Below are 18,783 nucleotides of genomic sequence, written 5' to 3' on the forward strand. Positions count from 1 at the left end.
AAAAGTTTTATAAACGTGTTGTGTTTTTTATTTCCTTTACAGGCTTGGTAGTGGAATCTGTCTAATAGACGGAGTCCATTACTAAGCCGGAGCTTAGCTTTAGCCTCAAAAACAGCTAGCGCTAACCCCCAAATTACCCTGGTACCCACCGCCACAGGGGTACTGGGAAGAGCAGGTACCAACAGGCCCGGTGCACCAAAAATGGCGCTCCTGGGCCTAGGTTGGGGATGACCAGTAACAATGGTCCTTGCACACCCGGGTAACATCAGGCTGCTGCTACTGCTTGGTTGGTATCTGGATGAGAATAAAAATATGGGTAACCCCACACATTTTGCATAAATAATTAGATATTAATAAAAAGAAACGCATAGGCTTCCCCCTATTTTTATTCTCAGCTAGATACCAACTAAGCGGCAACAGCCTGACGTTACCAGGTTGGCGAGGACCATTGTTAATGGCCCTCCCCAGCCTAGATAATGCCAGCCTGTTAACACCTAGGCCCAGTAGACTAATTTTTTGGTACTGGGGTAATATTTGGGGGTTCGCGCGCTGTTTTTTGTGGCTAAGGCATCTATAAGATGGCTTCCACTACTAAGCCTGTAAAGTTAACCATTTTATTAACATTAAACAACAGCAAATGCTGGTCATCGATGTAGTTCACCGTATCTGAAGTAGTCCTCAGGATACATGGATCTGAAATGAGAAGAAAAAACCCCACGAAAAATAGGTTAGTAGTTTTATTGTCACCTGCCTGCAAATGTCCTGCTTGCGCTGCACGACTACAACTCCTAGCATGTCCTCACTGCAAAGGCATGCTGGGAGTGGTAGTCATGTGACGGCAGGCTGGTGGGAGATGTGCAGGCGGGTGACAAGCAAGCCAGGGAAGCTTGTCACCCACTCGCATATCTCCTGCTTCCCGCTCTGCACGACTACAACATCCAGCATGCCCGTACAGTGAAGACACGCTGGGTGTTGTAGTCGTGCGATGCAGGCTGGCAGAAGATGTGCTTGTCACCCACCTCATGCATACAACTCCCAGAATGTCCTTACTGTAAAGGCATTCTGGGAGTTGTAGTCATGCAGTGGGGGCAGGTAATAAGCTTGTCACAACCCCACCCCCCTGCACATCGTCCTGTGCCACATGACTACAACTCCCAGCATGTCCTTACGGTTAGTCGTGTGGTGCAGGTAGGTGACAAGGAAGCCAGGGAAGTGGGCTGCATTGCGCTCCACACCCTGGATTCCCAGTGGTGTAAAGGAAGTTACGGCACTGTAACTTCATATTTCCCACTGACAGCTGTGATTGGCCAGGCTGTCCAGGCCAATCACAGGTCCACTCGGGAAATATGAAATTATAGTGCGATAATTTCATATTCCTGTCAGCCGCCTCCGCTCCCCGGCCACCCTCCGGTATCTACCATCTGCCCGCCCAACATGTCCTCACTGTAAGGGCATGCTGGGAGTTGTAGTCCTGCAATAGCTAGCGGGCGGGTGGTAGATGCTGGTGGGTGGCCGAGGAGTGGAGCTGCACAAAAAGTTGCACAAAAGTTGTTGCAGTTTGCGACTTTTTGTGCAACTTTTAACAAATGCTGTCAAATGCAAGTTTGTAAGCTAGGTCTGACCTGGCTTACACTTGCGACTATTTAAGGGGGCTTTGCCTACTTGAGACTTTCGAACTTGATAAATTCCAGAAAAGTTTTTAAGCAAAAAAACCCCTTTAATTCTTTGATAAATCTCCCTCCATATCCACAGCCAACCCTCTGTCAAGGCTTGTACCAACATCTTCATGAAAGGAAATTACGTTGGTCTGACAACTTCTGTCCTTAGTTAACCCATGTTGGTTTCACACTGCTTGACAAGACTAAAAAAAAAGCATTGCTGGGCATATGTCAATTTAAGATTAGACAAGATTGCGTACAAGCAGAGAATTCAGAGAATACTCTTCATAGGATGGATATTTTGTTAAAAGAAAAATGACAGCAGGTTCCACTTACAACACTATTCCCTCCTATGTATTCCTGTATGTAGTCCCTTATGAGCCCTTCAATCTATTTTTCCACAATTGACGTTAAGCTTACCGGTCTATAATAACCTGGGGAAGACCTAGAACCCTTTTTAAAGATTGGTACCACATTTGCCTTGTTCCAGTCCCTCGGCACAATACACCAGAGAATCTTTAAATACTATAAACAAGGGTACAGAATTTACTGAACTTAATTCTATAAGACATTTTGGGTGTAATCTATATGGTCCAGGTGGTTTGCTTACATTCACTTTAATTTACCTTGGACCATATCTACATTAAAGTGCTAATCTGGTGGGATTTTTTTTTCTTCTTTTTTAAATCAACTGGTGCCAGAAAGTTATACAGATTTGTTAATTACTTCTATTTAAAAATCTTAATCCTGCCAGTACTTAACGGCTGTTTTATGCTCCACAGGAAGTTGTGTAATTCTCTCCAGTCCACAGTGCTCTGTCCGTGTCAGGAACTGTTCGGAGCAGGAGAGGTTTGCTATTAGGGATTTGATCCTGCTCTGGACAGTTCCTGACATAGACAGAGGTGGCAGCAGAAAGCACTGTGGTCAGACTGGAAAGAACTACACATCCTCCTCTGGAGCATACAGCAGAGGATATGTACTGAAAAGATTAAGATTTGTAAGTAGAAGTAATTTACCAATCTGTATAACTTTCTGGAACCAGTTGATTTCAATACATTTGTTTTCCACCGGAGTACCCCTTCAGGATGAGGGGGCGAACAGGTATGCCCTTGTATCCTGGTACTTAAGGACCGAGGGCGTATCTGTATGCCCTCGTCCCGTTACCGGGACGCCCTGGTCCGGTTACTCATGAACAGAGCACGCTTCAAACCCGGTGGTTGCTATAAGCAGCCAGGACCCACGGTTAATGCCTGGCATTAACCCTTTAGACACTGTGGTCGAAGATGATCGCACCATCTAAAGTGCAGGGTTAACGGTGCTGGTTAGCTCAGGGCAGCTGATCGGGACATCCGCCATCCAATCGGTGCTCTGAGGCTCAAGCGGCAAGTCCCTATGGGGACTAAAAAAAAAGTTAATGAAAGTGAATTAACCCCTTTCCTAATAAACGTTTGAATCACCCCCCTTTTCCCATTTTTTAAATAAAATATTGTAATCAAAAATAAACAATCATATGTAGTACTAACCGTACTGATGCGTAAATGTCCGAACTATTAAAATATAAGGTTAGTTAAACCGCACAGTCGATGGCATACACGTAAACAAATACCAGATTTCAAAACTGTGCATTTTTGATCACTTCATATAACAAAAACAAACTAATAAAAAGCGATTAAAAAAAACAGATCATGGCATAAAAAATGAGCCCTCATAAAGCCCTGTATATGGAAAATAAAAAAAAGTTACAGTGGTCAGAAGATGATAATTTTAAATATACTAATTTTGGTGCATGTAGTTATAATTTTTTATTAAAGTAGTAAAATAAAATAAAACCTACATAAATTGGATATCATTGTGACCGTATGGACCTACAGAATAAAGATAAGGTTTCATTTTTACCGAAAAGTGCATTATGTAGAAACGGAAGCCCATGAAATTTACAAAATGGCTTTTTTTTTTTTTCAATTTTACCCCACAAATATTTTTTGGGGGGTTTTGCTGTATATTTTGTTATGAAATGATTGGCGTCATTACAAAGTACAGTTGGTGGCACAAAAAAAACAAGCCCTTATGTGGGTCTGTAGGTGCAAAATTGAAAGAATTAGGATTTTTAGGAGAGAAGGAGGAAAAAACAAAAGTGTGAAAATGAAAATTGTCCTAGTCCTTAATAGAGAAAGAAAAAGAGAATAGCTCCAGCTGCGGACGGAGTCTCTGGCAGGACCACAAACCGTCCCAGGCAGCGAGCTGTTGATGTAAAAATAGATGTTTTTCGTCATGTCCTCGTGGCTCTGCGGCGCACTTTGATGATGCAGACCTCCTCTTAGTCAGGGAAGCATAGATGGTTTTTCGGGCCCAAAATGGCACAGTCAGTCTCTTTGTACAGATTTATCAAAACCTGTGGACAGGCAAAGTTGCCCAGTTGCCCATAGCAACCAATCAGCTCACTTCTTTCATTCTTAACAAGGCCTGTGAAAAATGAAAGAAGCGATCTGATTGGTTGCTATGGGCAACTGGGCAACTTTTCCTGTCCACAGGTTTTGATAAATCTCCCCCTATGTCTTTGTGGGGTCTAGTGTGCAGACTATACACGTTTTAGACTTCTCAGTCCTTCTTTAGTAGTCTTAATCGTTCAAGTTTGTGCTTTGCAAGAATTTATAGTGGTTCAGTTGGAACCAAATACCGGACCGAAGTCAGTGGATTGGAATCTTTAGAAAAGATAGGGAAAAGACACGGAGTAGATTCAGATAAAGAAGTCAATACATTAGGAATGAAAACAGAGGAGAAAAAATAGAGAGAAATATAGAGAAATGTGTATTGTTGCTGTATATACCTAAAATTAGGGATGTGTGCAGATGTTTAAATTAGAATGGGAGGATTAAAGCTTTGAAAAAGGTATAATAGTATATATTATACATGGATATCATGTGGAAATATACATGTATTTAATCAGTAAAATGCGAATGGGACATGTAATATGATAAATAAAATTGAACATGATACATGGGCATATCCTAGGCAATAAGTACACATAAAGCTATATAAATATAAATATGCATAATATATGGATAAATATTTGTCCTATGTTTGCGAAATTTGCATATTCATTCACTTTTTTTTTCCATTCGAAAATTGTAAAGAAATTTGTATAGTCCGCAATTATATCTTCCAACTAACTATCTGTGGGCAACTTTCCTATTGGTTGCTAGGGATGTTGCTAACCTCTGACAACTGTATTTGCATCCTTCTCATTGGCTCACAAGCTAAAAGAAGGGAGGGATCAGTGTCCTCTGGAAGTGCCGATATTCGCGAATATTCACTTATTCGCATATACAAAATATTCGCGCTCCACACCGACTCACACTGTACATAATATTGGAGCCTTCTATGGACCACAAGATGGAAGCAGGGAGGGATGATCACTTTTTTTTTACTTTTTTTTACACAGTACACATCATCGTGATGTGTACTGTGAAAAAAAAAACAAATATTCGCCATAACGAATATATAGCGCTATATTCTAAATATTCGCAAAGTGCCATTTTCGCATTTCAAATATTCACACTCAACACCATTTCTGACTACTTTCCTGCCTGCCATCCTGTACCTAGTTGTCCTTCTGGTCTGACCTTCTGCCTGTACCTTGACCATTCTTCTGTCTTGCTGATTTGTACTCTGCGGTTCTATTAATTCTACTGCTTTTTTCTTGACTGCCTTTGCTTTGTGTGTTTGTACTTCTGGTTCATCCTGGTTTTGATTCTAGCCCGCATGACTTAGCTCAGTTTGCTTTATACCTGTTTTGTGTTCCCTGGTCAGTTCCTTGATTAGCCCATTACATCCTGAGCCCCTGACCTCTGTATTGTGGTGTTGTTTATTTTTTAATTTTGATACACCCTGTACCTTTTGTAGCATAGAGACGTAGAGATCAGGTGAAGGAGTTTCTAACAGAAGCCCAGGGACCTCCAGACTTTTCAGCCTGTGATATATCAAGTAACAGAGATTGCTCATAGACAGATGAATGAAGCAATATTTTTATAAGGTTAAAGATAATGGGGGACATTTATAAAACCTTGCTTTAGTCCTCATGTTTTTAGTTATTTTTTTCAACTGCCGTTTTGCTTACGTGCGACAAATTTATTATTATGTCGCACGGCCTTAATAAATTTGTCGCACGTAAGCAAAATCTTGAAATCTGCCACAGGTAAGCAAAAGTAGGTGAGGTATTTTAGTAAGCCAGGATTTTCCTGGAGTAAATGTAAGCAAACTTTTACTTTACTGCGACTTTTTTGCGACATTCGCATTTTATAAATCTCTAACTACCGTAAGCTGATTTGTGAAAGTTGCTTACAAAAGTTGAAATCAAGATTTTTGCTTTTCTCGCTCTGGAGAAGGATTGCCGCAAAGAAAAAATGCGTAGTCACAACTGCTACTTTTTAGCGACAAAAATGAGGGAAAAAAAACGGGTAAACACTTTTAGAAACGTCCCCCAATGTGTTTTCCAGGCCTCTATATGATTGCTTTCATCAATCTACGAGCAATCTCCGTTATTTGATTTATCACCTTCTGGCCTCCCTACAAGTATCTGTATTTGTCCGGCAGTCCTCTTTTGCTGGAAACTCCTTACCTTTTTTTGTGTCCTATAGTTTGATGCATTATACAGTGGAGAAATAGGTTAAATGAATCTCACTTGAAAAAATATAGCATTAATCCCCAAAAATGTCTTTACTTACCCTGTTTCACAAGTATACTGTATACGATCTTTATATGAGAATGAACCAGACATTTTTCCATAAGGCACAGGTTCTGGTTCTACACATGTTATTGCTGAGTGAGAAAAACAGTTCAAAAACTTACATTTTCATAACTAATTAACCATATTTTTTTGGAACAGAATAATACAGTGATTAAACTATATTTAAATAAGTGTTTATGCACATGACAGACTCCTTACGGACAGTTATTCTTACCTATATGGGGGGGGGAAGATTTATCTAAACCTATGCAGAGACAAAGTTGCCCATAGCAACCAATAAGATTGCCTCTTATTTTTCAGAGGCCTTTTTAAAAATAAAAGTAATCTGGTTGCTATGGGCAACTGGTCTACTTTTTCTTTGCACAGGTTTTGATAACTCTCTCCTAATGCTCCTTACAGTTGTCTATTTACAGCAGGAGAGGGTGCATTCTACATATTTATATTGGATTTATAGGCAATCTGAAGGAAAAAAAAACCTCTGTGTTGTATGAGAAAACCTCTTAGAATATGTTCACATGGGTGAAGGTCCACACGGAGATGCGCCATCTCATAGACAGCCGTGTAGACATGCCTATTCTTTCTGCGGACTCCGGAATTTGGATTACCATGGCAGATGTTTCTAAAATCAATAGGACTCTGCTGCAATGGATGGTCTGGACATTTTGCTGTATGGACATGGCCTTAAAGGGAATCTGTCAGCTCTGTTTGCTGCTAGTATTGCAGACACTGTTGGATAGCTGTTAGGGCCTATGCGTACTTCAGATATTCAGCTAAGTTCCTCTCTAAATTCCATCAGCGACCTGTGAATTGGGGTTGATTTTGTCCAGAATTTGAAGCAAAATTAACCCCTGCTATTCAATGGCCTTTTTGGGTAGAATTACACCGAAAGAATACATTTGTTCATTTGTGTAGCAGAATCCGGATCCACCTAGAAGTTTTTGCTATAAAACTTCTGCAGCATTCAATGAGCCGCAGAATCTGATTTTGAACAGAAGAGTATTAAAGCAAATTGTACCTTTCCTGTAGCTAAAGGTTTTCAGATGTATAAAATCATCTTTATTCTCAGCCAAGTGTCAAGGAGGCAGTGTCTAACTGCTGAAATGCCACAGCCTGGCACACCTATTCACTCAGCCTTATTGCCCTGTGCCTCCTTGACTGATGTATGGGGCTCTGTATTTCAGCCAAAGAGGGGGTGGAGGTGAGGGCAAACATGGAGAAATAAAAAGTTGTATAAGTTTTACAACCACCATTAACCAATGTGAAGCTCGGTACCTATAGATAGGAGTCAGGGTGTACCCCGTATAATGCATCTTGTGCCATATTAAAGGAGAACTCCCATTTATAAAAACGTATCCCCTTGCTAAGGATAGGGCATAAGTGTCAGTTTGCAGAGGGTCCATCGGCTGGGACTCCTCGTATTTTCCAAAATCTCTGGGTCTGTCCTAGAGCATGGAGGTGGCGTGTCGGCCGCAGCTTTGTGCTGTGGTTGACAGTGCTCTTTTCATGCAGATAGTAGAGGTGCAGTGCAGGAGATCGCGTGTGGTCCCAGCGGTTAGATAGGGGATAAGTTTTTATAAACAGTAGTTTAAATCTTTAAATCTCTAGACCCACTTAGTATGTATGACTATTGTATATTGCTATTTTGAAGTTGGGTACTGTTCATCCAACTCCACGTGTTTTAGGAATGTTTCCCTACTTTTCTTTTGCTGTATCTAATTGTACTTGAGTTGCAGAGTTTTTGTCTTTAATGTAAATTAAATGAAATTATTGATTTTTTGCAGTAGTTATGCTTTGTCTTTTCTTGGTATACAAGGTTTGGGAGCTATACTGCAATTATTAGTTATTCAGACCCTACATATACCTAGACTGAGAATGGTAAGATATAGGTGTATAGATTTGAGGTGTTTGGTGGAATTCTTGTCTACAATCTGTGTTCACACGTTGCAGCTAATTAACAGTACCGCAACTGATTATCACGTGTATAAATTTACTTATTAGTGGTAAACACACAATTTTTACAGTGCTTTTGGTAATTCGCTACAAAAATGCAGAGGGTAATTAGCTGCGGTACCGCTAGTTAGCCACAATGTGTGAATAAAGCCTGACTGTCTGACTGGCCAACTTAATTATGTGGGCCATTAAACTTCTTTTGCTCTTTTGATCCCCTTTCCATCTGAAGGACTGGGTCTTCCCCTCCCCAATCCGATTTAAATAATGTGTATGTTCCCTTTATCCCAGCAAACCTATCCGTGCAATTTGCAAACTAAGTATAGATCTAAGTAAATCTTAATTAACATACATTTTTAAACTCTTTACATGTTTTAGAAACATATGAAAGTATACTTACGTTTACAGAACCTATCAGGATACGACCATTGCAACCTTGAACATGTGACTGTAGTCACTTCAACAGAAACAAGTTCATAGCCTTGCATACATCTGAACTTCAATGTTGTGCCTTCGAGAAAAGATTCCTCAGTAGTAGGTTCAACAAGTTCCGCAAATGGGATCTTAGGAACAGACCTACAAATACCTTAAAAGAGAAGTAATAACTAACATGTAAATTTATGGCAATCAATAATGGTAACACTGTTTATTGCTAAATTAATACTTGCTATATCTGATTTAAAGAATGTATATTTGTATGAAAAGACTTACCAACACACTTTGGCAGCTCAGGTTCCCATTCACTATTCTGATTACATGTCACTATATCAGATCCAATCAATTTGTATTGATGTGTGCAGCTAAGTCTTACAACCGAATTCATAGTGTATGGGCCCCTAGATCGTAAATATGTCGTGTTTTCCACATATGGATTAGGACACTGAACAGCTAAGTACAAAGAAGAGAACATGATAGTAAAACTTAAAACACAATGCATTACTGAACTTATGTTTATTTTAACATCAACTAAACAACAGAGCAGTCAACTACAAACAAGAAAGATATGCAACATTGATATGCCAACAGACATGATTTTCACAGGATTTATGGTAAGTATTAAAAAAGACAAGAATGGGGGAAGGGCTTAACCCCTTAAGGACTCAGCCCATTTTGGCCTTAAGGACTCAGACAATTTAATTTTTACGTTTTCATTTTTTCCTCCTCGCCTTCTAAAAATCATAACTCTTTTATATTTTCATCCACAGACTAATATGAGGGCTTGTTTTTTGCGCGACCAGTTGTCCTTTGTAATGACATCACTCATTATATCATAAAATGTATGGCGCAACCAAAAAACACTATTTTTGTGGGGAAATTAAAACGAAAAACGCAATTTTGCTAATTTTGGAAGGTTTTGTTTTCACGCCGTACAATTTATGGTAAAAATGACATGTGTTCTTTATTCTGAGGGTCAATACGATTAAAGTGATACCCATTATTATATACTTTTATATTATTGTTGCGCTTAAAAAAAATCACAAACTTTTTAACCAAATCAGTACGTTTATAATCCCTTTATTTTGATGACCTCTAACTTTTTTATTTTTCCGTATAAGTGGCGGTATGGGGGCTAATTTTTTGCGCCATGATCTGTACTTTTTTGATACCACATTTGCATATAAAAAACTTTTAATACATTTTTTATAATTTTTTTTTAATAAAATGTATTAAAAAAGTAGGAATTTTGGACTTTTTTTTTTTCCGTTCACGCCGTTCACCGTACGGGATCATTAACATTTTATTTTAATAGTTCAGACATTTACGCACGCGGCGATACCAAATATGTCTATAAAAAATGTTTTTTACGCTTTTTGGGGGTAAAATAGGAAAAAACGGACGTTTTACTTTTTTATTGGGGGAGGGGATTTTTCACTTTTTTTTTACTTTTACTTTTACATTTTTTTACATTTTTTTTTACACTTGAATAGTCCCCATAGGGGAATATTCATAGCAATACCATGATTGCTAATACTGATCTGTTCTATGTATAGGACATAGAACAGATCAGTGTTTTCGGTCATCTTCTGCTCTGGTCTGCTCGATCACAGACCAGAGCAGGAGACGCCGGGAGCCGGACGGAGGAAGGAGAGGGGACCTCCGTCCGGCGTTCTGAATGATCGGATCCCCGCAGCAGCGCTGCGGGCGATCCGATCGTTCATTTAAATCGCGAACTGCCGCAGATGCCGGGATCTGTATTGATCCCGGCATCTGAGGGGTTAATGGCGGACGCCCGCGAGATCGCTGGCGTCGGCCATTGCCGGCGGGTCCCTGGCTGCGATCAGCAGCCGGGATCAGCCGCGCATGTGACGGGCATCGCTCCGATGCCCGCGGTTATGCACAGGACGTAAATGTACGTCCTGGTGCGTTAAGTACCACCTCACCAGGACGTACATTTACGTCCTGCGTCCTTAAGGGGTTAAAATATTCCGTGAGTTGAGATCCAAATATTAGTATGCTCTAGTGCAGCCTTTGTTTATTAAAGGGGTATTCCGCACTTAGACATCTTGTCTGATCGTGGGGGGTCCTGCCGCTGGGATCCCCCGCAATCTCCGTGCAGCATCCGGCATTCTGTGCCAGGTGCTGCTCCAGTCTCAGAAACGCTGGCTTTCCAAGATGGAAACATGACATCATGCCCTGTCCCCTCTATGTATGTCATTCAAGTCTCCCTGCCGTTTTGGAGATGCTCTGACTCACTGGCCCAGATTTAAAGGGGTACTCCCCTGGAAAACATTTTTTTTAAATCCACTGGTGCCAGAAAGTTAAACAGATTTGTAAATTACTTCTATTTAAAAATCTTAATCCTTCTAGTACTTATCAGCTTCTATTTGCTCCACAGGAAGTTCTTTTCTTTTTTAATTTACTTTCTGTCTGACCACAGTGCTCTCTGCTAATATCTCTGTTCATTTTAGGAACTGTCCAGAGTAGGAGAAAATCCCCATAGCAAACCTCTCCTGTCCAGACAGTTCCCACAGAGACCACTGTGGTCAGACTGAAAAGGAAATTCAAAAAGAAAATAACTTCCTGTAGAGCAAATAGAAGCTGGTCAGAACTATACGGATTACAATTTTTTAATAGAAGTAATTTACAAATCTGTTTAACTTTCTGGCACCAGTTGATAAAAAAAAAAGTTTTCCAGGGGAGTACCCCTTTAACGAATGGTGTGAGAGACAAACTGGAGAGATTTAACCACTAAACAATCACTCACAGCTCAGCTTTCACGTTACCAGAGCTCTATTTGCTATATATACACAATGACAATGGAATTTCTGCACGGAATTCCACACAGACATTCCGCAGCAGTAGTCCCATTGATTTCAATAAGATTCTGCTGCACTGTGCACATGGCCAAAATCCAGATTCCGGAGTCTGCATGAAGAATAGACATGTCTATTCTTTCTGCAGAGTCTGCACGAAAATGCACTGCTGTCTAGGACCGACTGGTCCAAGTCAGTGGCGTTGCGACCCGGGTGAGGGGGGTGCGGTGCGCATCGGGTGACACCAGCCTGGAGGGGTGACACCACGGCCGGCAGCACCCCCCGCATCTGCACACCGTCACTCCACTCAGCCGGTATTTGCAGCATCCCCAGACAGAAGAGGCTTCTTTCATGACCTGCAGGCTGCCGCACTCCAGTTTCAGCCCCCGACACAATCCTATCCCCCAGCCCCAGGAAGCTGCCTCTTTAAGACCTGCAATGCTTTCTGGGAACAGAAGTGCCGTGCGCACGTCTGCTCCCTCCCCCGACGTGTCCCTGCCTCATGTGCTCCGCGTCTTCTGAGGATTCATGGGTGATAAATTCCTCCCCAACCCCCAGACATTCCTGGATCTGCAGCAGCCCGGGGAGAGGAGAAAGTGAAGACAAGAGGCTGGTGAGACCTCTCTGCAAAACTGTGTATTTAATGCAGTGTTTCCCAACCAGGGTGCCTCCAGCTGTTGCAAAACTATTACTCCCAGCATGCCCAGACAGCCTTTGGCTATCCGGGCATGCTGGGAGTTGTAGTTTTGCAACATCTGGAAGCACCCTGGTTGGGAAACACTGATTTAATGTTTTAATGTAACAGGGAGAAAGGGGGTGCTGAGAGGCTCTGGGGGGGGCCATTGCCAGGAGGATGATCCTCCTTATGTATGATGGGGGTGCTACTGATGAATGATGGGGGTGCTGCACCCCCATCATCCCTCAGCAGGATCATCCTCCTGTGAGAAGCACCCCCATCATCCATCAGCAGGATCATCCTCCTGTGAGTAGCACCCCCATCATCCATCAGCAGGATCATCCTCCTGGATGATGGGGGGTGCCTCTGGCAGGAGGATGATCCTCCTTATGTATGATGAGGGTGCTACTGATGAATTATGGGGGTGCTGCACCTCCATCATCCATCAGCAGATCATCCTCCGGGATGATGGGGGTGCTACTGGCAGGAGGATGCTCCTGCAGATGTAGCACCCCCATCATCCTGGCCGTAGCACCCTCATAATCCATTGGGAGGATCATCCTTCTGCCAGTAGCATCCCCACCATCCTGGATGATGGGGGTGCCACTGGCAGGAGGATGATCCTCCTTATGTATGATGAGGGTGCATAAGGAAAGACTATAGAGAAGTCACCTGTAGTCACTGATATTATTGTGTATTTTCCTCATTATGTCCCATCAGAGCTGTAGTCACTTGTAAGTTCTGCAGTTGTGATGAGTAAAACTACAACTCCCAGCCAGGGCCGGTGCAAGGATTTCTGCCTACACAAGCGAAGCTCTATTTCGGGAATCTCGGTGGGCCACAGCAATAAAACCAGAGAGGGTGGAGTGGTGGCAGTGACCTCTGCTGTGCAGCGGCGGGGCGCACAGGTGGGGGTCTTAGTATAAAAAAAAGTCTTCATTTTTCCGCCCCCATCAGCTGCGAGTCCATGTTTCCTCAAGCGGACGCATGGTTTGCCTTATGACAGCACCAGGCCTGCTGCCAGCATAACCTCACCACTGCTTAGGTCATACTGGGAGCTGTAGTTTTAATTGGTGAACCTTTTTTAGCGCTTTCCCATTCTTTGGCAATTGGTATATTTGATTATTATACTGGAATTTTTCACACTGCTCTACATCCGTGGCGCCTGTCACAACAAGCTAAAAACTTACTGGGGGGGTAGGTATGGGGTGACACCATTTTATATCGCACCGGGTGACACCAACCTTAGCAACGCCACTGGTCCAAGTGCCGCCATGTTCTGGTGGCGTTTTGTTGTCCATAGAATGTCCACATGGACATTCCACCATTTGAACATAGCCTAAGACATGAAACCTGAGCTGTGATTGGTTGCTGTGAGAAAATTTTCAGTCACGCAGTTTGATATATCTGAAGGCAGCCTGGGCACGTTGTTTTATTTATTTATTTATTTATTTATTTTTTAAGAAAGATCGCCATTTTGGCCGGGCAACCCCTAAATTACACAAAATAAACAGAAGCATGTTAATTATGTCTAGTTAAAGTAAATATTAAACTACATTATAAAAATGTCTTTCACCTTTGCACTCTGGAGCATTAGAACTCCAAATTCCTTCTTCTGTACAGGAAATGGTCTGTTCACCTATAAGTGCTAGATTTCTCATGCATTTATATGTAACAGAATCAAGATAAGCATAGTCGGCTTTTTTCGGATAATAATGCCCAAGTACAATATCAGTTGGTGAGGGACAGGACACAGCTGAAAGAGATGAAAGAATTTATGTAAACACTTGGTGTAGGAATACGTCTCAGAAACATAATTTGTTAGAGTTGCCTTTCTGTGTGTAACATCCCACTACAAGAGTTGTGTTATTGACTGATGAAGCATAACCCAAACAACAACTGCTCTTCAAACGACACTTTTATATTGCACCGTGTCCATAAGTCTCATGCGATGTTGCATTTTCAGAATAAACAACTTTAACCCCTTAAGGACCGAGGGGTTTTCCGTTTTTGCATTTTCGTTTTTTCCTCCTTGCCTTTAAAAAATCATAACTCTTTCAATTTTGCACCTAAAAATCCATATGATGGCTTATTTTTTGTGCCACCAATTCTACTTCGTAATGACATCAGTCATTTTGCCCAAAAATCGACGGCGTAACGGAAAAAAAAATCATTGTGAGACAAAATTGAAAAAAAAAACGCTGTTTTGCAACTTTTGGGGGCTTCCGTTTCTACGTAGCACATTTTACGGTAAAAATGACACCTTATCTTTACTCTGTAGGTCCATATGATTAAAATGATACCCTACTTATATAGGTTTGATTTTGTTGTACTTCTGGAAAAAATCATAACTACATGCAGGAAAATTAATACGTTTAAAATTGTCATCTTCTGTCCCCTATAACTTTTTTAGTTTTGCGCATATGGGGCGGTATGAGGGCTAAATTTTTGTGCCGTGATCTGAAGTTTTTAGCGGTACCATTTTTGCATTGATAGGACTTATTGATTCATTATTAATTTTTTCATAATATAAAAAGTGACCAAAAATGACTGTGCGGTTTAATTAACAATATATTTTTATAAATCGGACATTTCTGCATGCGGCGATACCATATATGTTTATTTTTATTTACACTGTTTTTTTTTATGGGAAAAGGGGGATGATTCAAACTTTTAATAGGGAAGGGGTTAAATGACCTTTATTCACTTTTTTTTTGCAGTGTTATAGCTCCTATAGGGACCTATAACACTGCGCACACACTGATCTATTACATTGATCACTGGTTTCTCATAGGAAACCAGTGATCGATGATTCTGCCGCTTGACTGCTCATGCCTGGATCTCAGGCACTGAGCAGTCATTCGGCGATCGGACAGCGAGGAGGCAGGTAGGGACCCTCCTGCTGTCCTGTAAGCTGTTCGGGATGCCGCAATTTCGCCACGGCTATCCCGAACAGCCCACTGAGCTAACCGTCATACTTTCACTTTAGACGCGGTGTTCAAAGGGTTAATAGCACGCGGCACCGCGGTCAATGCCACGCGCTATTAGCCACGGGTCCCGGCCGTTGTTAGAGGCGTTCCAGTACGTCATGTGTCCTTAAGGGGTTAATCACCATTCCCAATTATCACCATGCCCATTAAGTAGGCATGGGGGCAGAGCTGCAAGTGAGTGTAGTCATCCTGCTTCTGCCCTCCTTCCTATCACTAAGGCTTAACCGACACCCCAAGTGATGGCTTTACAGTGGTTAGGAGAAGGCAGAAGGCAGCTCGACTACAGGAAGCTGTGTCTTGGCTCCCATGCCTATTCCTACTTACAGGTAGGCATGGGGAGTGGTAATTAAAGTTGCTTATTCTGAAAAATGTGGTATCACAGGAGACTTAAAGGAGTACTCCAGTGAAAATTAACATATCCCCTAACCACAGGATAGGTTTGACCGCTGGGGCCCCCAGTGATCACTGGGACAGGCCCCCTGGTGCTCTCAGTGAGGAGCATGTGTTGTCTACTGGTTATTTTTCGTCAGAGATCTCCTTTTAAGAGCACACATCCGAATGCTGTGCCCAACAACTACAAGGTTTTGGTGAGGGTTTCTTAGTCAAAAAGGAGATGACTTGATCCCTTCAGGGGTACTCCAGCGAACTAAACCCCTAGCCCATCCATTCCCTCTCACCAACCTATTTATTTGTCTAAATATCATTCATTAGCTATATAGAGCAGCTTCCCTCTTTCAGCTTTCACTGACATGTAGGGAGTGAGAGAAAGACATCATATTCAGATCCTGCTTGATTTGCAGGAGGGTGAGGGTTTTACACAAAGACAAATATCACGTGATTTCTGGCTTCACAGCCATAGCTCCCCTCCCCCTTCCCTCCTTGTGTGAGGAACTTGCTGCTGAGAAAAGTCAAGTGAAGATTCTCAGTCACAACCCAGCACATAACCCTGCTCTTTTCATGTTGTAGATCTTATCATTGACTGCTGCCATTCAGAGTATAGCATGATTTATTGCTGGGTGGGGCAAGGATAGTTTGAAAAAAAAGACATGAAGTCTGTGCTTCTGACAACAACAAAGCATGCCCAAAGATAGTGAAAGCAATTGGCTGGCAGCCATTACACAGAGCTGCACTGACTTCTGGGAGTTGTAGTCTAGGCTGCAAGCAAGAAAAGGGAATATTAAAGGGGTATTCCAGCTTTATACATTGTATCCCTATATAAAAGATAGGGGATGAGATGTATGATCGCAGAGTCCCGCAGCTGGGGACCCCCACGATCTCAGTGCAGCCCTCGACATTCTGTGCTGGGCGCTGCCTCTGAGACGGGGACGTGACGTTAGAGCATTTGGGTGTAGGCTTTGAATTCTCAAGTTTTAGGTAATTTGACAAGGCCTACCAGGCTTGCATTGAAGCAAGCCCGGGCACCACATGTAGAAACTACAGACACCCTGCGTGCCCTGGCCTGAGAGACAACCTTTCTTGCAGCCACTACATGTCACAGTGAACTGGCTTCTACTCTAAGTTGATTTGGGCCATATTTGAGGGCCCATTAGCTGTTTGTGCCTTTGGGGCCCTCAGGACACACCACCCTTATACAGCAGGGAGCAGTCCAGTGTAATTTATTTATCCTCTCAGGGGTTCAGTCATCTAAAAAACTAACCATGTTTCACTGACTCAACATGGGTTAACTTGTCACTGACAGCCACCAAATGCCATCAATGAGAGCAACTGTTGGACCTGTTTAAGCTGTGTACCCTATTCTGTGGATGACGTCTTCATGTTTAAATATACTAGTTTGTGCACTTCCTCGAGTCTCTGTGTCTTGGTTTCCATTTGCACATGTACCACCAAGAGCGTCCCAACCGACCTTGACTAACACATTGTTAATCAGTGTGTGCCCCAGTGGACTAGATACCAACACAATAGTGCAACCCCTCTTTTTTCAATTTGTGATAACCTCTAGAACGGTACCCGGGACCAGATAGTCACTCTAGACACTGTAAAAAAAAGTGTTCCACTGTGCATGGGGTTCCAAATAACAGCCGGTCCAATCTACAGGACCTATGCCACTCGCACCGTCAGTGCATGCATATTATATATGCCACAATATTTTCCACAAATAAATTTGTCTGCCATTTTGGTAAAAATCCACAGCCAAAACTGGAACAGCTTAACCTACATAGTGATCTGTACACAGAGAAAGGATATGTCAAATAAGTGTTTTGAGACTTGGGTAAATAAAAAAAATTAAAAAACACACACACAAAAAAAGCAACTTGCAGTTGCATTAGGATGACAAGTATATTCCAAGCATACTTGCTGTTTTGAAAATGCCTTTCACCACCATAGACCTCTGCTCTCATTGCTTGCTGACTGCACCATGTTCTATATATCATCGTTCTTACTTCTCTCTATTGATAACAAACATTGGTTACCTTTTTCACTGATTACCTATGCATTCTGGGAGCTCATTACTCCATCTTCCATTTTCCTGACAATCTCTGTAATTTTTTCTTGATGTCATCCTGTATCTGAAACAGAAGATGCAAGCACGAATCTTTATTACAGCTTTACCTAAATTAATATCCAAAAGTTATGAAGATATGCATTAAATTACCCTAAAAATAACATTATATAAAAGGCAAAAAGAACAAAAATAAATCAGCTAAAGTTTGAATTATTCAAGAAAATATTCCCAATATTTCATGCAATTTCTATCATATCTTACAGATCTTTTAGGCTTATGCCAATTTATGTTGGCACAAATCAAATAGTGTTTTTCGGCAGAAAGATCTAGGTTTCTCTTTTCTCTCCAAACGATTTTGAAGGCTGAACTTAGATGTCACATGACTCGTATATGTTAACGTAGAAATTTTTTTATGATAAGAACTAAAGTATTAAGCATGCGTGGTGTCACCTATTCTTTGCATTTCACAGCATATCCCCTTTACTCCATCCTGAATGCAGAGGGCAAGTCTGCAAAGTTTAGACTGCAGAGATGTCTGTAATTGTGTGGCAGAATAATAGGTGAAGAGCAGTGGCACAAGCCACATAGGATGAGAAGATCTGCTGATCCTACTTTTAAAGCAGATCCTCCACATCAGTGGTTTACAAAGGATTGTGCCTGGCTTCTGCTGGTAGCTAGTTACACAAAGTTTTCTTGGTTGATCGCCTGAGCAGGTCCTACTGAATGTCTATATTAGGGGATGTTGATACTTGCTGTAACCTGAATCACCACTTGTTGAAAAATACTCTGGGAATTGTAGCTTGTCATAGAAAATAAGGTAGTCATGTGGCAAGATGTGCCAGACTGCCCATTTTCTTCTCTGCCTATTAAAAAAGATCCCAGAGTAAACATAAAAAGAACTAAAAATACAGGCAGCATTTGAACACAGAACTATGCTAGGGAATTTAAAGGCGTATTCCAGGCCAAAACTTTTTTTTTATATATCAGCTGGCTCCAGAAAGTTAAATTACTGTAAATTAATTCTATTAAAAAATCTTAATCCTTCCA

At 41.6% G+C, this 18,783-nt stretch overlaps 2 protein-coding genes across 5 annotated transcripts in view; one reads left to right on the top strand and one right to left on the bottom strand.

Moving 5' to 3' along the window:
- LOC130356430 (uncharacterized) overlaps positions 1–18,783 on the top strand; it is a 628,644-nt gene that overhangs the window by 141,357 nt on the left and 468,504 nt on the right. The window lies entirely within an intron of this gene.
- Positions 1–18,783, bottom strand: part of LOC130356426 (C4b-binding protein alpha chain-like) — a 298,320-nt gene that overhangs the window by 120,887 nt on the left and 158,650 nt on the right. For all 4 annotated transcript variants that reach the window (XM_056557959.1, XM_056557958.1, XM_056557960.1 and 1 more), the window contains 5 exons: positions 17,721–17,800; positions 13,859–14,038; positions 9,064–9,240; positions 8,753–8,938; positions 6,383–6,476 (listed from right to left, as the gene is read on the bottom strand). In XM_056557959.1, the coding sequence (XP_056413934.1) occupies positions 6,383–6,476; positions 8,753–8,938; positions 9,064–9,240; positions 13,859–14,038; positions 17,721–17,800 (717 nt within the window). The remainder of the gene's footprint in view (positions 1–6,382; positions 6,477–8,752; positions 8,939–9,063; positions 9,241–13,858; positions 14,039–17,720; positions 17,801–18,783) is intronic.

This window comes from Hyla sarda, chromosome 2, assembly GCF_029499605.1.
Source record: "Hyla sarda isolate aHylSar1 chromosome 2, aHylSar1.hap1, whole genome shotgun sequence".
Lineage (NCBI taxonomy): Eukaryota > Metazoa > Chordata > Amphibia > Anura > Hylidae > Hyla > Hyla sarda.